The 19,296-nt window shown below is 42.3% G+C and overlaps 1 protein-coding gene across 1 annotated transcript in view; it reads left to right on the top strand.

Moving 5' to 3' along the window:
- The window catches only part of CAPRIN1 (cell cycle associated protein 1), a 44,439-nt gene continuing 25,450 nt past the window's right edge, over positions 308-19,296 (top strand). The window contains exons 1-4 of the mRNA XM_005661021.3: positions 308-519; positions 1,084-1,299; positions 18,132-18,194; positions 18,287-18,373. Coding sequence (XP_005661078.1) covers positions 1,084-1,299; positions 18,132-18,194; positions 18,287-18,373 — 366 coding nt within the window. The 5' untranslated portion in view covers positions 308-519. The remainder of the gene's footprint in view (positions 520-1,083; positions 1,300-18,131; positions 18,195-18,286; positions 18,374-19,296) is intronic.

Genomic DNA, 19,296 nt, shown 5'->3' with positions numbered 1-19,296 from the left:
TTGCTCCCCCCCCCAACCCCCACCAAATAAGGGCTCCTCGCCCGGCAGTCGCCAGCTCCAGATCCAGCTGCTTGACACCTATTGTCCCTGTTTGGACGTCAAGCGACTTCGCCTGAAGGACCCTAGCTTTGATTTCGCTCAAAACTCAAGGCACTGCTCCGGCAGCCTCTCAGAGGCTGTTCCGACCTGGGCTGAGTGGCCAGCCCCCAGGCTAGGGTCTTGGGCAGGGGTGGCGGGAGGCTGGGCAGGCCCTTCCCCGCAGGCGTTCGCGCCGGGCAGCCCGAGCGGCAGCGAAGGCCCCCGCCCGCCGCTTCTCCCGCCCCCTCCGCCCCAGAGGGTTGGCTGCCTAAGTCCCTCCCGCTCCCAGCTCTCCGCCTCACTAGCAGCGGCTCTCGGTGCAGCGGGGAAAGGGCGAAGCGGCCTGCGCCCACGGAGCGCACGACACTGCCCAGAACGCACCGCCACCCTTGCCCCTTCAGCCGCCCCCTCGGGATCTCCAGCGGCCTCCGCGCGCGCACGGTGAGCGCCACCCCGGACTGAGGCGCTGAAGGGGAAGAGGGCCGCTGCCCCGAGTGTCCTTTACCTCCGGACTAGCTGGACTTTCGCGAGGGGCTTGCTCCTCAAGTCACCCCACCCGCCCTGGTCATTTCCAGTGCCCTTCTCCACCCTTCTCCGCCTCTCAGCCCCGATCGCTCTCTTCCCTCCCGTCCTCGCAGGGCGGCGAGGGCTGTCCCTTCCCTGCGGGGACCGTTGCACTGGCCGTTGGCGGCCGGCGCTGCGAGGCCCCGCCCCCGGCGCGAGCCTCGGTGCCCCGGGGCAGGTAGGCCGAGCCGGCGGCCGGCGCGGGGGAGGGGCGGGGGGCGGCGCGAGGCCCGGCCGGGCGCCCCGCTGGCGGGTCGCGCGCGCGCCCGCGGCCCCTTCCTGCCCCGGCGGCGCGCGCGCGCCGGCCCCGTCCCCACCCCCACCGCTCTCGCAGGCTCCCGCCCGCTGCGCGTTTTGTCCCGCGTCTCGCCCCGTCCGCCGCCTGACTCGCCGCTCTTGTCCTTCCTCCCGCTTTTTCTTCTCTCCCCTCACGGTCTCAAGATGCCCTCGGCCACCAGCCACAGCGGAAGCGGCAGCAAGTCGTCCGGACCGCCACCCCCGTCGGGTTCCTCCGGGAGTGAGGCGGCGGCGGGAGCCGGGGCCGCCGCGCCGGCTTCTCAGCACCCCGCGACCGGCACCGGCGCTGTCCAGACCGAGGCCATGAAGCAGATTCTCGGGGTGATCGACAAGAAACTTCGGAACCTGGAGAAGAAAAAGGTGCCCGGAGTTGGCGGGGAAGGGAGGGTTGGATGCTGACCCTGACTGCTGTAGCCTTCACGCTCCGCGTCTCGGGCGCTTCCCTTCCTCCCGGTCCCCACCCCCCACGCCCCGTCTCCCCGCTGGAAGTGGAGCTTCGTGCCCAGAAAACGGGCTCCGCGGGGAGGTGCTTGTCACCTGACCCGGACGTGGCGCTGGCCCCCGGGCTCCTTATTACTCTGCTCTTGCCGGGGGCCAGGCTGTTGGCCTTTGGGAGTGCGATGTGTAGGGGTGGGGGCCTGTCCGATCGCCGTGTGTGTGTGTGTGTGTGTGTGTGTGTGTGTGTGTGTGTGTGTGTGTGGTGTCCTTGTCTTCGTGGCCGAGGCTGGATCCGCGGGGGTCAGCGGGGGAAATGAGGACTCTCTGTGGGGAGGGCTCAGGCCCAACCGACTGCCTCGTGGAGTTGGGTTGTCCTACGTCCTATAGCCTAGGGGCTCGTCCGCCCCGTTACCGTGTACTTGAGGCTTGCGCAGTGGCCCCTCTCCTCCCTCGCAAGGGAAGTGTTTTTAGATCTTAAACTAGACTCGCTTCTTCCTCAGGCTCCCCTCTAGGAGCCTTCGACTTGTTCCCTCGCCCCCATCTCACGGGCGCCCCTACGTTTCCTTCTTTGTTTCAATTGTCTAGGTCCCCCCCCCCGAACCTCACGCTCAACTCGATCCCGAGAAGATTGTCTGCGGCGGCTTTTTGTCCCTCGGGGACTCTATAAAGAAGGATGGGAGGGAGGCTGCACCGATCGAGATTCGTTAGTCGCGGGGGAGGGGGGGGTCTGGGTTGGACGGAGGGGATCGCTAGGTCTCTGGGCACATGGAGAGCGCGTCTAACATGGCGGCGGCTACGGGGAGAGGGAAGCGCTTTACAGGAGCTGCATTGTGAGCACAAAGCGAAAGCAGAGGGGGAGGGCAGAGACCCGGCAGCCGCCCCGACTGGCCTCCCACACCTCCTCTCCAAAAAAAAAAAAAAAAATCGAGTCACACCCACAAATTTTTGGATTCGATATTTAGCCGTTCTGGGTCACACAGTGAAGTTTATCTTCAAGTTGGCCTTTTGTTTTATGCTTTCGGCGCATGACTGTGCCAGCTCTGTTTAGAGGGACACGTGTGTGCGCGCCCCTGTGTGTGTGTGTTTGTGTATGTGTAGAGAAAGGGTCTTGGCAGAAGTGAATAATTCAACATTGGAGGTGGGAAGGGAAAACAAATCAGTAGTTTAAAAAAAAAAATGAGGTAACTAACATCTATGATTATTACGCAAACTTTTGCCTTTTACCTTAAAAATAACTCCTTTAATAGCTTCTGTTTATCTGCCTCTAGTAAAACATTTATTCTAACATCTTGAGTGTTGAATAAGTCGTTTAAAAATGTTTTTCATTCATCCAGTAGTGTTACTTAAGATGTTGAAATAGTAACTACTTGGCTAAAATTTGGGCTGTGTGAAGAAAACTGATGATATTTAGGCCTTCATTACTTTAATTGCTTATTATTAATTTATTTTACATTTTGGGGGGAGTTTTAAAACGTTTTTAGAGTTGTTAATTCTGTCTCAGGTCCTATATTTGGGATTTCACTTGAATTTTATTTGAGGCTAAGAGATGCACTAATCGTGGATTTCTACCTTTGGCTTATCCTTTATTTTGATTAAACAAGTATGGTTTATTATAAATGAAATAATAGATTTATCAATATTAACAAGCAACAAAAGTATTTTAATTGCAAAGTAGCTATGTTCAAATGTGTAATAGGAGAAGCATGCCCAAGACCAGTATCTCGAGTCTGCCATCTGATTTAGTTTTTGCTGCTCTATTTGAAATTGAGACTTAGGCACCTTTTAAAAGGCTCTTAAGGCAATGGATAATCCTTTCAATCTGTTGATACTTACATAGTTGAATTTTCAGAATTCCTAAGACATATGTGTTTTCTTCTAGAATAGGAATCAGAAGATAAATATTAATGATGATGTATTTTAAGTGTAGACATCTTAATATAGATATTTATATTTTAATGACTGAAAAATGATTGTTGAAAATATTTATAACATAGCATTAGACACTGGTTACCAGCTGACTCAGTTGTGAGGTAATTTTTACATTCTAGTGTCCAAGTGTACCTGAAAAAGAAGTCAAGTCTATAAACCCTTTAAGTTGCCTAAGCCATGACAAGCCATTCATGTGTATAGGTTTGTATTACTATACATTGCCTACCCCTCCCCCCACAATTTTAGGGGAGAAAGTGATATAATTATTATTACAGAGGTTATAGGCTAAGTAGTAAGTACTGAAAATTCCCTTTTAATGATGGAGATTTAACAAATGATACAAAGTAACACATGTATTTCATATCTTTTTGTCTTCTCAGTATCTGGCTGCTAGGTAGCAGAAAGGTAAATTACAGTTTAGTGGGGCTTTTTTGATAACTCAGACTGAGCCACCTGCTTGTTAAATAGTTGAGTTGGAAGCATGATGTTGTGACTTAGTTACTAATAAAAATGATAGGTTTTATTTTTTGAGCAACTTCCAGGCATTTGGATTTTCCTCGAATTTAAGCATATATGATTTCTAGTTTAAATTGAATTTTTTCTATATCTAAATGATTTACTGTATGTATGAAAGGAGTTAACTATGACTCATTTTTTAATAATGAGGTTTTTTTGTTTGTTTTTTGCTTTTTAGGGCTGCACTTGAAGCATATGGAGGTTCCCAGGCTAGGGATTGAACTGGAGCTACAGCTGCTGGCCTACTCCACAGCCACAGCAATGCAGGATCCGAGCCATGTCTGTGACCTACACCACAGCTCATGGCAACGCCAGGTCCTTAACCCAGTGAGCGAGGCCAGGGATCGAACCTGCAACCTCATGGTTCCTAGTCAGATTTGTTTCTGCGGTGCCACGATGGGAACTCCAATAATGAGCATTTCTAATACACCTAAAGTGGGATTTACTTTTTACAAATCAGTTTTGAACCTTTTTGCAAGCCTTGGTAAAGTAAGATACTATTTACAACTGGATTTCTTTTTACTTCAGTCTGTTTAGCAAGTTATATTTGAGTTGTATTTTAGTCTTGACTTTTTCACAGGCGCCTTCTGGACAAAATATCTTTTTTCTAAATACCTTGATTCTAAAATCAAGTATTCTGATAAAAATTATTGCTAAGTAATACAGTAAAACACAGAGAATTGAAATACTTCTATTGTACTTCATTGAAAAAGCAAAAGTATTTGTTAATTTTTTTAATAAATGAAGCAATTAGAGGAAAGCTAAGCATCTGTTCAGTGAGAATGCATGCTTAACATTGATGAAATATGATCCTCTTATGTAATTCAACTAAGTGGCCTGGAGGTTTTTGAAATTTGCACTTAAGAAGTCCACATGAATGTTTACCAGAGAGAAGAAATGCAGTTGTAATGAAAAGAATCAAGTGTAAAACTCCATTTACCAGTCTTTCAACTGATTAAAGTACAAGTAATGATCAGATTACTGATTTGGTTGAGTGGTTGTTGTTTTCTTCATCACTTCTTGGTATAGAATTGGGCTCTAGGCTATGCAAGATGATATTTAGAAATCAAATCTTAACTTACACTCAAGAGAACTCATTCATATGGTAAGCTGTAATGTTTTGATGTAGGATAAAGGATGTTTTAATAAATAACATTTAAAATTATTATACTCTGTAAATGTAAGTTTAGATAGTAGTGACTTTGATAGGTGAAAGATTAACCAGTGTTGTCTAACAAAACAACCTGACAGTTTTGTAAACAATATGTGATCAGGAATGATAGCCAAAGTGTTCTCTTTTTCATACTTTCTAAAGTCTTTTTGCTCTTTATATATTTGCAGTTAATATTATTCTGAAAAAGGATGTTATTGTTAGGATGACATTTTTTTCCAGAGCATAGCAGTGTGCCTCTATTTAGACTTCAATTACAGCTGTTATACAGAATTCCTTTTAAGTATTTTGAAACAATTACCGTATTATTTCATAAGCAGGATCTTTTCTTGGGATTAACATCTAAAGTTTTTCTTGATAGTAAAGTCTCAGATGTGTTTATTTCTCCATTGGTTGCATGAACTATTCCTCTGCAATGCAGAGGACAAGATTACTATGTTTTGCATTCACCTTGTCCCAAAAAAAAGTATTTATAATGCTTAATTTGTTTCTCTTTGTCTCTGTGTGCTCTGTGTCTGTGTGACATAGAGAAATATTTAAAATTTCAATTTAAAAAGGAAAAGGTATGAATTCTCTCATGTGAGAGAATACCTCACATAAATACCTTTTTCTGGGATGAAAGTAGAATCCTAAGTATCACAAAGAGAATTTATTGTTTTAACCTAGCCATGTTATTTTACTCTAGGATAATTCCAATGTAGCAAGTTTTTGTATCAGAATGCATTTTGAGTTTTAGAGATTAAGCGTACAATTTGTCATCCTTTTGTGTAATTTCTTAGTTTACAGTTAGAACTAGGTGAGGATTAGCCTAGTGCTGCTTCCTATTTTTTAAAAAAATTAATAAGTACTTGAAAAAGGTTAAACTTTCAACAGTATGGTCTTAATTTTGTTATCATACTGTTAAAGATTTTAAGATTTTTAAAGAGCTTAATGCCATCTTAGAATTTTATTCCAATTCATTTTACAGAAGAGGAAATTGAGATGTTCATGTAAAATGACTCAGGTTGAAATGGGTGAATTCCAAGGTCTCTTGTAATGTTTAGGGAGGTAATTAGAATTTGTAATGCTATGCAACATAAGTATAATTTTTCATGTTTAAGCTGGTCCTGTAGAACCAAGTAGAGCCTTCTACTTCAAATCGTTTCATTTTAGAGTACTTCTCTTTAAAAAAGCTCAAAGCAAAAGAAAAAACTTTTAATTTTTTTCTTTGATAGACTTTTATTAATGTTTCATTGTTAAATTTGTGTTTGTAGGCTGTCTAGGTATTGGAGTCTGGAGTCTAGCAGTACAGGTGAAATCCCATCATATCAGGTATCATTGGGACAGCCATACTGTTGTGATGAAATTAACTCTATTAAGTGTCAACTCTAAAGTTTCTCTCTATGCTTAGATAAGCCCCAAATGTACATTTACCAGTCTCTTTTTAGCTTGGTATTGTTGTAGCAAATTTGGGGAAAGCATTACCAGTAGAAGTAGGAAGTGTGTCTATCTTTCCATCTTTTTTTTTTTTTTTTTTTGCTTTTTAAGGCTGCTTCCGTAGCATATGGAAGTTCCCAGGCTAGGGGTCTAATCAGAGCTGCAGTTGCTGGCCTACACCACAGCCACAGGAACTTGGGATCCAGGCAGTATGTGTGACCTCCATTGTGGGCTGTGGCTCATGGCAACACCAGATCCCCTACCCACTGGGCAAGGCCAGGGATCGAACCTACATCCTCATGGATACTAGTTGGATTTGTTCCTGCTGTGCCACAATAAGAACTCCTCCATCTTAATTTTTGTATTCCAAGCATCTTGATGTTTTTTCATTCCTTTTTGGGAGGGAAATGAATAATATATATGTATGTAGTAGAAAAGAATGAGAGGAGTGGCAGAAGAGATAGTCAGCTAAAGTTGGGATTGTAAGGTGGGTGACTTGCTCATCTTACTTCTACCTGAAGCTATATACCAGTATGAGTGGTGCGAGTAGAGTATGAGTGTAAAAACATAGATGAAAGAGACTTTAATGAGCAGAGTTTAGAATTATACTTCCTGAAGAAAGGGGAAGGTGTTCTTCTTGACCATGCTCAACTAAGAAGTCTGCTTCCTTTAACTTCCTGTGCTACCCATTGGCTGTACACTTCCTCGAAATTTTTATATTGGTTTATGTTCTTACCTCAGGTATTTTTCTAAATAGGTCGTAAGTTCCTGGAGGGCAGAGACTGTTAGTAACATCACACTGTACCTTGCATGTGGAATATGCTAAATAAACATTTGCTAGTTTGACTAAATCTTTACATAGAAATATTTGTAGCTTCGTCAACAAAATTGTTAAAATGGATTAATCCATGATAGGGAAAATGCTTTTTGTATAGAGCTGTTTACTTGTACTGCTTTTTACTGTAGTGGGATTTTTCCTGAAGGCTTTCCTCCTCTTGCTTCCCCTTTTCTTCCTTCCTTCCTTCCTTCTTTTTCTTTTTGGTCTCTTGAGGGCTACACCCATGGCATATGGAGGTTCCCAGGCTAGGAGCCTAATCGGAGCTGTAGCCGCCGGCCTACGCCACAGCCACAGCAGTGCCAGATCCGAGCTGCGTCTGCCACCTACACCACAGCTCATGGCAACCCAGATCCTTAACCCACTGAGCAAGGTCAGGGATCAAATCCGCAACCTCATGCTTCCTAGTTGGATTTGATTCTGCTGCGCCACGACGGGAACTCCAGGAAGTGCCTTTTCTTTCGTAGAATTAAGTAGGCAAGTAAAACGCTTATTTTAAAATTTAGGTAGCGTAAGCAAGATTTGTTAATGGTCTTAGGAAGGAGGACACAGATGATTCTTGGCATTTGCATTGGAAGTTATTAGAAATTTCATTGTATTCCCCTTAACACTCTTATCCAAACATGGAAATATATATTAATGTATCTGTTTATATGCTTTAATGTTTATATTTTACATTGAACTCCCAACAGAGTATGTAAATCATTCAGTTATACCAGCATATCCTAATGAGTAGTTTGGGTAAAGCAACTAATAAGTCAAAAGATACTTGTTAAGATTATCTATGAACATTTGTTTTTCAAATGCACAAGCTTTAGATTTTTTAAGAATATAATTCAAAGTATGTGATGCTGGGAATCTTTAAAATGTTTCATTTTCCTGCTAGGGTTAGGTGCTTCCATTCATTCAGACTTAAGTACATAATTATAGCCACAAAGAAAAAGAATTTTTAGAGGATTATTGTCTCTGTCCCCCCCCCCCAAGTTGGACAAAAATCTTGTCAAATTAAACTACTGGTTAGTTTTCCTGAAAAATTATCTTGCAGTGGGACCTTGGATAACATCTAATTTAGCATCCTTCTGCTGTCCTTTAGTGTTCAGAACTCCTGCACTCCTGACAGGTGTTCTTTGAGCTTTTGCATTAGTCAGTCTTCTAGGGCCTGGCAGAATCCTTATTTCTTAGTGAAAATCTGTTTCATTTTTAGACAAGCTCATGATGTTATGGTTACATCCTTGCCGCCACTGTTTAATACTTTATTTTGTTTTTTGAAACAACTCAGGTTTCTGCATGAAAAGGTTTTCCAGCATTTGAAGAGCACTGTAATGGATCACCTTTGGATTGTACTGTATGTGTTTCCCACCCTCCTTTTAAAAATTGAAAAAACTTTAGATTCTTTTTATCTTTCCTGTCTTCTGTGAATTTTCCTAGCAACTTAGTTTCGATTTGAATTGGAGACAGAGTCAGCTGCCTACCACTATGTGGGCAAAGTCAGAACTGATATGTCTAGGTGAAGAACAAGAATGTAGGGAATGGGAACTTGAAATAATGTCTGGAAGGACCACTGAAGATTATGAAGAGATGAGAGGAAAAGAAATTCTTGTCTTTCTGTGTTTGCATTTGTCATTTTACAGATTCTGCAGGTTCTTTCAGTACTATAGAAGTGATTTATTGGCCTGGAGACGTAAAATAATTTAAGATATAGCTAGGTGTTCCTACTGCTTTTGTTATTTTAGGCTCATTTTTAAGTATTCTGTCTCATGTGGAGATGCCCTTAATTCAGAATAGGAGTTACATGGTAGTCAAGCTAAAGATGATGCTTCCTTATCTTTCTTGTTATGACTGTTTATAGTTGTCCAGTTGAAGAATTTTTTGGCTTTTTGGAGCCTCTTTTGCTATTTCTTTTTAATGAGAGTTTTTCAGTTATTCATTTAGGGAATTTGTTGGATGTATCAGTAAGGAAGGAGAGCTCTGGAGGACAACTATTATGGACACTCATCTTCTAGCATCCTCATGGCACTGTAGTGAATTAAAAAACATTTTAGTAAAGTAACTGGTAGTGAAGGAAAAAAAAATCTTTTGGAAAAATGGAAGATCTGGGTGTACTGTGATTCTGGACAAAGAAAAGGAGAAAAGTAGCAGCCATGGGACAGAAAGAAAATGTGCAATGGCTGGAATATAGAGTGGGGAGTGTTGTCAGGCATAAATGATTTTTTCTAAGATTTATGACCTTAGGCAAGGTATTTGTCTTTTCTTCCTGTTTCCATTTAGGTGGAATAGGATTGATAATAGTGCCTCTCTGATAGGGTTAGCTACCTGATACTTTATTATTATTATTATTTTTGCTTTTTTTTTTTGTTTTTTGTTTTGTTTTGTTAGGGCCACACTTGCAGCATATGAAGGTTCCCAGGCTGGGGGTAGAATCAGAGCTACAGCTGCCCACCTACACCATAGCCATAGCATGTCAGATCTGAGCTGTGTCTGCGACCTACACCACAACTCACAGCAAGACCAGATCCTTAACCCACTGAGCAAGGCCAGGGATTGAACCCGCAACCTCTTGGTTTCTAGTTGGATTCGTTTCTGCTGTGCCACAACGGGAACTCAGCTGCCTGATACTTTAAATTTTAATGTCTGTCATGTAATGAATACTGCCAGCTATTATAGGCAGCAAAGAAGCAGGAGATACAGGGGGACTGGCAGCACTTGTGGGTAATTATTTCTCAGAACCACATGACAATATAGTCTTTTGACATTTCCTGGGTAATGTTTATCCCACCTCTAATCCATGGTTCCACTTTAGAGACTCTTAAGTAATCTGGGAAATGGCCCGATCTTTATCTTGCTTATATGTGGTGATAGAAATGGATTTTTTTTTGGTCTTTTTGCCATTTCTTGGGCCGCTGCCATGGCATATGGAGGTTCCCAGGCTAGGGATCCGATTGGAGCTGTGGCCACCGGCCTATGCAAGAGTCACAGTGACTCGGGATTGGAGCCATGCCTGCAACCTACACCATAGCTCATGGCAACGCCAGATCCTTAACCCACTGAGCAAGGCCAGGGATTGAACCCGCAACCTCATGGTTCCTAGTCAGATTTGTTAACCACTGAGCCACGGCGAGAACTCCCAGAAATGAATTTTTAATTCATTTAGGATGCTCAGTAGTTGGGATAGGAACCCTAAATGGAATTTCAAGACAGGTATTCAAGGTAGAGTCTAAGGATAGTTTTTTGTTATATGGGTATTGCGATGGGCTTTGAGTCCATCAGATGAGAATGAGCACGTTCAGGATGATATGGCCATAGAATGTGGTAGGCTTTCTGCAGAATATAGCTTAGTGATAGAAGAATGGCTCTCTTCTCCAGAAAAAAATACTTAATCATTTTATGTGAATGATATAAGTAGTTGACAGTTTGTCTTTACCATTCTCTATGTTAGGAACCATGTTATAGCTTAAACAAGAAGAAAAAGCTGTTTTTGAGATCCTTTACATCTGTCTTTGTCCCTGTTTTTGTTGGAGTTAATGTTGCATCTGTCAGTTTGACAAGTAAGTCCTTATTTCTATCTGTCTATGTATGTTTTTCTCTTTTTGGCCAAACTTTCAGCATGTGGAAGTTCCCGAGCCAGGGTTTGAACTGTGCCACATCTGTAACCAGAACCGTAGCTGTGACAGTGCTGGATCCTTAACTGGCTGAGCCATGAGGGAACTCCTTTATATATTGCTTTAGTTCATATTGCATATTTTAGCCCCAAATGAATAATGTTTCTATTTGTACTTAAATTAAGCCATTTGAACAGGATATGATAGTATGAATGAAGCCAGTTAAAATAGTGTCATTTTGTCTCTGAGTAGCCTATTTTTTCAGGTATTAGGAAAGATGTAGTATTGGGGCCAGGGCAGATGCCATATCCTTTTCCTTACCTCTAAAAAGCTATTTTGGATTGAGATGGAATTGCAAGCTACCTTCTTTTTAAGTAGAAAATTAGACTGGTTGAGTGGCCTAAGAGGCTTTCTGTTTCTAGAACAAAATTTGGCATTTGCCACTGCTTTTAATTGTAAAGTTCTCTAAACTGGAGCATTGGCTCAAAATTAAAGATTTAATAAAAGTACTACTTAAGGAGTTCCCGTCGTGGCGCAGTGGTTAACGAATCTGACTAGGAACCATGAGGTTGCAGGTTCGGTCCCTGCCCTTGCTCAGTGGGTTAATGATCCGGCGTTGCCGTGAGCTGTGGTGTAGGTTGCAGACGCGGCTCGGATCCCGCGTTGCTGTCGCTCTGGCGTAGGCTAGTGGCTACAGCTCCAATTCGACCCCTGGCCTGGGAACCTCCATATGCCGCGGGAGCGGCCCAAGAAATAGCAACAACAACAACAACAAAAGACAAAAAAAAAAAAAAAAAGTACTACTTAAGAATGTAAGGTGGGGACTTGCCGTTGTGGCTCAGCGGATTAAGAACCTGACTAGTATCCATGAGGATTCAGGTTTGCTTCCTGGCCTTGCTCAGTGGGTTAAGGATCCGGCGGCGGCGGCGGCGGCGGCGGTGTAGGTCACAGACGTGGCTTGGATTTGGCATTGCTGTGGCTGTGGTCTTGGCCAGCAGCTGCAGCTCCTATTCGACTTTTAACCCAGAAACATCCATGTGCTGCAGGTGCAGCCCTAAAAAGACCCCCCCAAAAAAAAAATGAATAAATAAAGGAAGGTCACAGGGTTCCTGCTGTGGCATTAGTGCGTTAAGAATCCGACTGCAGCAGCTTGGGTCATGTGCAACTGCGGAGTCATATCATGACTACAGAGGTGCAAGTTCAGTCCCTGGCCCGGGATCTTCCCATATGCTGTGGGTACAGCCATTAAAAAAAAGGGGGTGGTAACCCTTCAATGTTAAGATCATAAGTGTATCTTTTCTTATGCAAGTAATTTACTAGAGTAAATAGATTTATAAGTTAGTCTAGAAAATTATCATTTAACAGATTTTCTGAGTTTTCGTTTTTTTTTTTAAGTTGAACCAGTAAGCAATCTATTTTCAAAATTGAGGCTGCCATATAATGGTTTCTAGGGTCACAGTTCGTTTTGTATGTTTTAATTTAGACTGCTTCCTTATTTCTGCGTTCTACTGAATTCACTATTACAAAGGAATTCGGGTGTATTTGACCTAAGTTTGAGTGTTTCTCAAACTTAAGCATGCATCAGAATCACCCAGAGGACTTGATAAACCACAGATTGCTGGATCCACCCTTAGAGTTTCTGATTCACTGGGTCTGGGGTGGTGCCTGATAATTTATTTCTCTCAGGTTGCTAGCTAATGTTGTTGGTTTAGGGACAATATGTTGAGTTATCACTGACCTGGACCGATAAAGGGTCTTTGCTATGTGGGATCTGGTTATATGTAATAGTGGACAGAGGTCTTTTCAGTTCATATTCCATGGTAATAAAGTCTTGTATGTCTAAGCAGCCAGAAGAGCCTGTGTTATTCTGGTAAAAAACAAAACAACAAAAACTAGTACACTTTATTATAGAACAGATTTTTAGTTGTCATTGTGCAGTTGTTTTTTTTTTTTTTTTTTTTTTTTCCTTTTGTCTTTTTTAGGGCTGCATCTGCGGCACACGTAGGTTCCCAGGCTAAGGGTCTAATTGGAGCTGTAGCTACTGGCCTACGCCACTGCCACAGCAACTCTAGATCCCAGCTGCAGCTGCTCACCACAGCTCACGGCAACACCAGATCCTTAACCCACTGAACGAGGCCAGGGATCGAACCTGCAACCTCATGGTTCCTAGTCGGATTTGTTTCCACTGCACCAAAATGGGAACTCCGTCTTATTAGTAAGTTTTCTTTCTTTTTTTTTTTTTTTTGTCTTTTTAGGGCCCCAGCTGTGGCATATGGAGGTTCCCTGGCTATGGGTCGAATCTGGCTATACACCACAGGCACAGCAACACCAGGTCCTTAACCCACTGTGTGAGGACACAATCAAACCCATGTCCTCATGGATACTAGTCAAGTTTGTTAACCACAGAGCCATGATGGGAACTCCCTTATTAGTAAGTTTTGAGGTTCCTGGAATGAGAGACTTATTGGGAACTTTGACCAGACCCAGGATCTTGCTTTCCTGAAGCTTGGGCAAGGACAGGGAGTAGGATATTTATAACAATAGGATGGAAAGTGTTAAAAGCTAGAGTGGAACAAATGTGGAAGCTGTGATGAAGTTCCTGTTTTATTATGGTGAGAAAAATGTTTCATAAAAGACCTATAGTTTCCATTCATTTGATTAACTACATTTTTAAAATTGGGTCCCTATAGCTGTATTAATTTGGGAGTTCCTGCTGTGGCACAGTGATCTGGCTTGTTTCTGTGGAGGTGCTGGTTTGATCCCTGGCCAGGTGCAGTGGGTTAAAGATATGGTGGTGTTGCAGCTGCGGTGTGGATTCAGTCCCTGGTCCAGGGATCTTCCATATGCCTTGAGCACGACTGAAAAGGAAAAAAAAAAGATGCGTTAATTTAACACACTGAGTGTGAATGATCATGGATTAAGGAACTAGAAACAATGTTATAATAATGTAAAATCAAAATGAATAGATGTATGTATGAGCTTTGATAAAATGCCTAGATCTTTATTTTGGCTTCACAGAGGTCTTCCATACTTTTTGGTGACAATATTCCATGAAGAAGTGTACTCTGAAGCTGAGTTTCAAATAATAGTTGCTTTCCCTTTTCATTTCCCTCTTAATCTTCTTCCAGTTACTGCTGTGTGACAGATTATTCCAATACATAGCTCATTTTGTCATGCACACAGTTGATGCCCCCCAGGGACTCAGACAGGGCATGCAGCCAGGTTGGTGTGTCTGCTCCATGATGCCTGGGGCCCTGGCTAGGAAGACTAAGCCTTGTTTACTCATATGTCTGATGCCTGGGTTAGTAAGACTAGGATTGCTGACCAGAAACCTTACATGAGACCTCTCTTCATGGCTTAGCTTCCTCATAGCATGGCAGTCTCGGGGTTATTGGACTTCTTATGTGATGACTTGGGGTTCTAAACATGTTTGGTTTGGTGACCAGCAAAGAAGGCAGAGATTCATTGCTGTTATGACTCAGCCATGGAAATCATACAGGATCATGTCTATTGTACTCTGTTGGTTGAAGCCCACTCATAGAATGGCAGAAGAGTTGGACTAGTTCTTTTTTTTTTTTTTTTTTTTTTTTGTCTTTTTGCTATTTCTTTGGGCCGCTCCTGCGGCATATGAAGGTTCCCAGGCCAGGGGTCAAATCGGAGCTGTAGCCACTAGCCTACGCCAGAGCCACAGCAACACGGGATCCGAGCCGCGTCTGCAACCTACACCACAGCTCACGGCAACGCCGGATCGTTAACCCACCGAGCAAGGGCAGGGACCGAACCCGCAACCTCATGGTTCCTAGTCGGATTCGTTAACCACTGCGCCACGACGGGAACTCCTGGACTAGTTCTTAATGAGGAAGTGCCAAGGTCATATTGTAGAACAATATGTGGGACTTAACTTTAGAAAACGTAATCTGCCATAGATCTCTGAGTTGGATGAATTCTGTATTTCTTATTGTGTAGAGAATTGGAGCTTTTCTCCTATAGGATATCTTGTCCACCTGTAGGATAATACAGATTCATACTCAAGAATTACTATAGGTTAAAGTTCTGACAGTATCCTGAAGTCTGACAATCTTAGTGTCTTTTATCTAGCACATGATTTTAATTTTTATTATATAAACTATATGTCCATTGCAGAATATCCTAAGTGTACAAAACTAAGGAAAAAGATTCCAGCTATAATTATACCACTCAGTATCATTCCTGACATTTAAAAAAAAAACTTACTATATTTTTATACATACACATTTTTTAGGAATTTGATTGACATCCATTTTGATTTGCATATGTATTTTAAATTCTCAAGACATTGAATGATAAAGCTAGTTATATAAAACTATCCCATGTGGGATACATAGTACATTCAGTGTATATTTAAATCTTTTTTTTTTTTTTTTTTTTGTCTTTTTGCCATTTCTAGGGCCACTCCCTCAGCATATGGAGGTTCCCAGGCTGGGGGTCTAATCAGAACTACAGCTGCTGGCCTACACCACAGCCACAGCAACGTGGGATCTGAGCCGCGTGTCTTTGACCTACACCACAGCTCATGGCAACGCCGGATCCTTAACCCGCTGAGTGAGGCCAGGGATCGAACCCGCAACCTCATGGTTCCTAGTCGGATTCGTTAACCACTGAGCCTCGACGGGAACGCCTGTATTTAAATCTTGATTTAGGAGTTCTGGTTCTGGCTCGGCAGAAATGAATCCAGCTAGTATCCATGAGGGTGTGGGTTCAATTATTGGGTCGGGGATCCAGCACTGTCATGAGGTGTGGTAAGGTTGAAGACTTGGCTTGGATCCTGAGTTGCTATGGCTGTGGCGTCGACTGGACCCCTAGCCTGGGAACTTCCATAGGCCGAGGGAGTGGCCCTAAAAAAAAGTATAATCTCGATTTAGCAACAGTTTCCTTGAAAAATGTGTAATACCATAAAAAAAGAAGATAATAAATGCCAAATATAAGCTAATAGCAATTTTTTTTCTTTGCCTAGTTGCTAGAATTTTAACTGGACTAGCCCTAAATTTTAAGACCTCCCCCCTTTTTTTGGGCCATGCTGGTGGCGCAAAAGTTTTCAGGCCAGGGATTGAACCCACAACACAGCAGTAACCAGAGCTACAGCAGTGACAGCACCAAATCCTTAACCTTCTGAGACACTAGGAAACTCCCAGGCCCCCCCTTCTATTTGCATATCTTCTATTATCCAAATAGGGGAAGCAGATTATAATGTTCTTATTACATCCTAAATCATAATTAAAAGCAAATCTTGGAGTTCCAGTCGTGGCACAGTGGAAACGAATCCGACTAGGAACCCTGAGGTTTCGGGTTCAACCCCTGGCCTCGCTCAGTGGGTAAAGGATCCAGCGTTGCCATGAGCTGTGGTATAGGTCGCAGACATGGCTCAGATCTGGCATTGCTGTGGCACTGGCAGTAGGCCAGCAGCTGTAGCCCCAGTAAGACCCTAGCCTGGGAATCTCCATGTTGCTGCGCCGTGGGTGCGGCCCTAAGAAGACAAAAAAAAAAAAAAAAAGCAAATCTTCTCTTTTTCTTCTTTGGCTGTGCACATGGCATGTGGAAGTTCCCTGGCCAGGGATTGAACCCATGCCACAGCAACAACCCAAGCTGCTGCAGTGATAACACCAGATCCCTAATCTGTTGTGTCGCAAGAGAGCACTTAGTTTTTTACTTCTTAGAAGAAAAGGGACTACCCTTTTAAAAAAGTGAATGAACTGTCTTTGTTCATCCTCAGGGTGTTTGAGGCAGTTGAGCTCTTATGCTTCGGTTTGGCCTGCTATATTGGTGTAAAAATCTTGAGTTTTTTTTTTTTCACCCAGTACACTTGAATTTTATGTGTTTAGTTGGAGGCTTGTTGTTTGTGTAAAATAGTTCACCTAAATAAAATTAGTTTCACCATCCTGTAATATTTTAGTGATTATAGTGATTTTATTTATATTCATTATAACCAAGGAATTCAATAAGCTTTTTAATTTAGTGTAGAATGGTTATGCAAGTTGACTGTTGTTCCTGGTACAAAGAAAATGGATCTTTTGACCTAAAACAGCTTCCAGCATTGCTTTTAAATTTGTCTCTGTGCCTCTGAATGTGTTTTGTCAGAACTTTACTTTGTCTCTTTTTTTTTTTGTCTTTTTAGGGCTGCACCCAAGGCATATGGAGGTTCCCACGCTAAGGGTCTAATTGGAGCTGTAGCTGCTGGCCTGTGCCACAGCCACAGCAATTGCAGATCAGAGCCGCGTCTTCGACCTACACCACAGCTCACAGCAACGCCGGATCCTTAACCCACCGAGCAAGACCAGGGATTGAACCCGCAACCTCATGGTTCCTAATCGGATTCAATTCTGCTGTGCCATGATGGGAACTCTTGTATTTTGTTTCTTGATTAATTTTATTATTGCTAAGTGTAAGAAACTATGTAAGTTTGTAACTTATTGTGATTATTTAAAAACTTGTCCCCTTAATTTAGATTTCTACTTACTCCCTCTCTTCAGACCTGTAAAAACTGAGTTTTTGATTGTGCTTTGGTACTTGAGTATCTTTGGAGGGAGGTTCTTAGCTAGTAGTAATAGCCTAGGAAACCTCCGGAGTTTTCATCCTAGCAAAAAAAAAATAGGGGTGGGGTGGGGAGGGATGACCTTAAACTAGAAGCTTGATTTCCTTGCCTCACTTCTTACACATTAATTACATTTGTGAGAAAATAACAAAAGCAAAGCTGTTGACTAATGTACTGTGCCTATAGGTGATACGATAGCTTGAAGTTATTTTGTGTCCACTAAAAATGGATCCGGTACATCAAAGACAGTATGCGCACGTGTTTATTCAGGATAAATACGCTCTTTTTATGCCACTTACTCATGAATTCTTTGGCAGGGGGAGTAAAGGACAGAAATTTAACACTAAATAAAATGTCTGATGGGTTCACTTGGATCTAAGTGGGATCCCAATAAAATTGTGGCCCTTACTCGTGTGGGTACGTGTCATATGCCTAGGCCATCTGATGCATCTTTTTTGAGAAACCTAAAGAATAAGCAGTGTTTTGTCATTGGGTTTTAATATAATATTTGGTACTCCATCATTTAGCATGGCTGGAGTACTTAAATTCGTTTTCTAGTTCACTGTTAAGTTATTTTATATACTAAAACATTGTATATGTAATAAGTATATTTAGGGCAAGATTTGAGACAAACTTAGCAGACTATGTATATTTATTTTAGCATGGTTAAGCTCGTATATACTTTTAATATGGAATATAATTTTTTTTCTTTTAATATAGGGCAAGCTTGATGATTACCAGGAACGAATGAACAAAGGGGAAAGGCTTAATCAAGATCAACTGGTAAAGATTATATATTTTATTAAAGATAATACGCTCACAGTTTTTAATAAGAAGATTAATTTTGTGTTGGTTTCTGTCTTTTGTTATCTTAGGATGCTGTATCTAAGTACCAGGAAGTTACAAATAACTTGGAGTTTGCAAAAGAATTACAAAGGAGTTTCATGGCATTAAGCCAAGATGTAAGTAAAAAATGGTGTGTATTTATGAAATCTTAAAAAGGAGGGCATAGAGTTCCCATTGTGGCTCAGTGGTTGACAATCTGACTAGCATCCATGAGTACACAGGTGTGATCCCTGACCTTGCTCTGTGGGTTAAGGATCTGGCGTTGCTGTGAGCTGTGGTATAGGTTGCGGACACAGCTCGGATCCTGCGTGGCGATGGCGATGGCGGTGGCGTAGCCCAGTAGCTAAAGCTCCAATTCAACCCCTAGCCTGGGAACCTCCATATGCCGAGAGTGCAGCAGTAAAAAGAAAAAGAAAAAGAAAAAAAAAAAAAACAGAAAATTTTGTTTCTCTGAGTTTTAGTTCTTGCATTATTGTTCATAAGTTCTCGACCAGGAGAGAGGATTGGATCCAGTTAACATCTAAGATGCTTTCAAATTCTGTAAAGTTTCATGTAACACCTAAAATATGCTCGAGTTTCATTTATGACAGATGTGTCATTCGTTTAAAAATTACCTATGCAAATATCACCCTTCTGTCTGCATGATCTACTTCCGAGGGTCAAGATCCTAGGTTAGTTAAATCTGCAGATACAGAGGGTGGACTAGGAGGGACTTGAACCTCTTTGGATTCTGGTATCCATGGGGTGGGGATGGGATGTTTTGTTGGTGTGTGTGTCTTGGGATCGATTCCCTTCAGATAATAAGAAATGACTGTATATAAACACAGTAGGCATTCGTCTTCCAAGTATTCCTTTATGCCTGATGATTATCTTACAATGCCATTAGCAGAAAATAAAGAGGCCTCGTTATATAATTGGTAACTACTTTCTCCATTAGAGAAATTAAGGGGTGTGGCCAACTGATACATTGCTCTTCTGTCAGCTTTTTTTTCTTTTCTTTTTTTTAAGGCAGCACCCGTTGCACATGGAAGTTCCCAGG

The sequence above is a fragment of the Sus scrofa genome, chromosome 2 (genome assembly GCF_000003025.6).
Source record: "Sus scrofa isolate TJ Tabasco breed Duroc chromosome 2, Sscrofa11.1, whole genome shotgun sequence".
Classification (NCBI taxonomy): domain Eukaryota; kingdom Metazoa; phylum Chordata; class Mammalia; order Artiodactyla; family Suidae; genus Sus; species Sus scrofa.
This window is presented reverse-complemented; position numbering and strand designations above follow the sequence as displayed.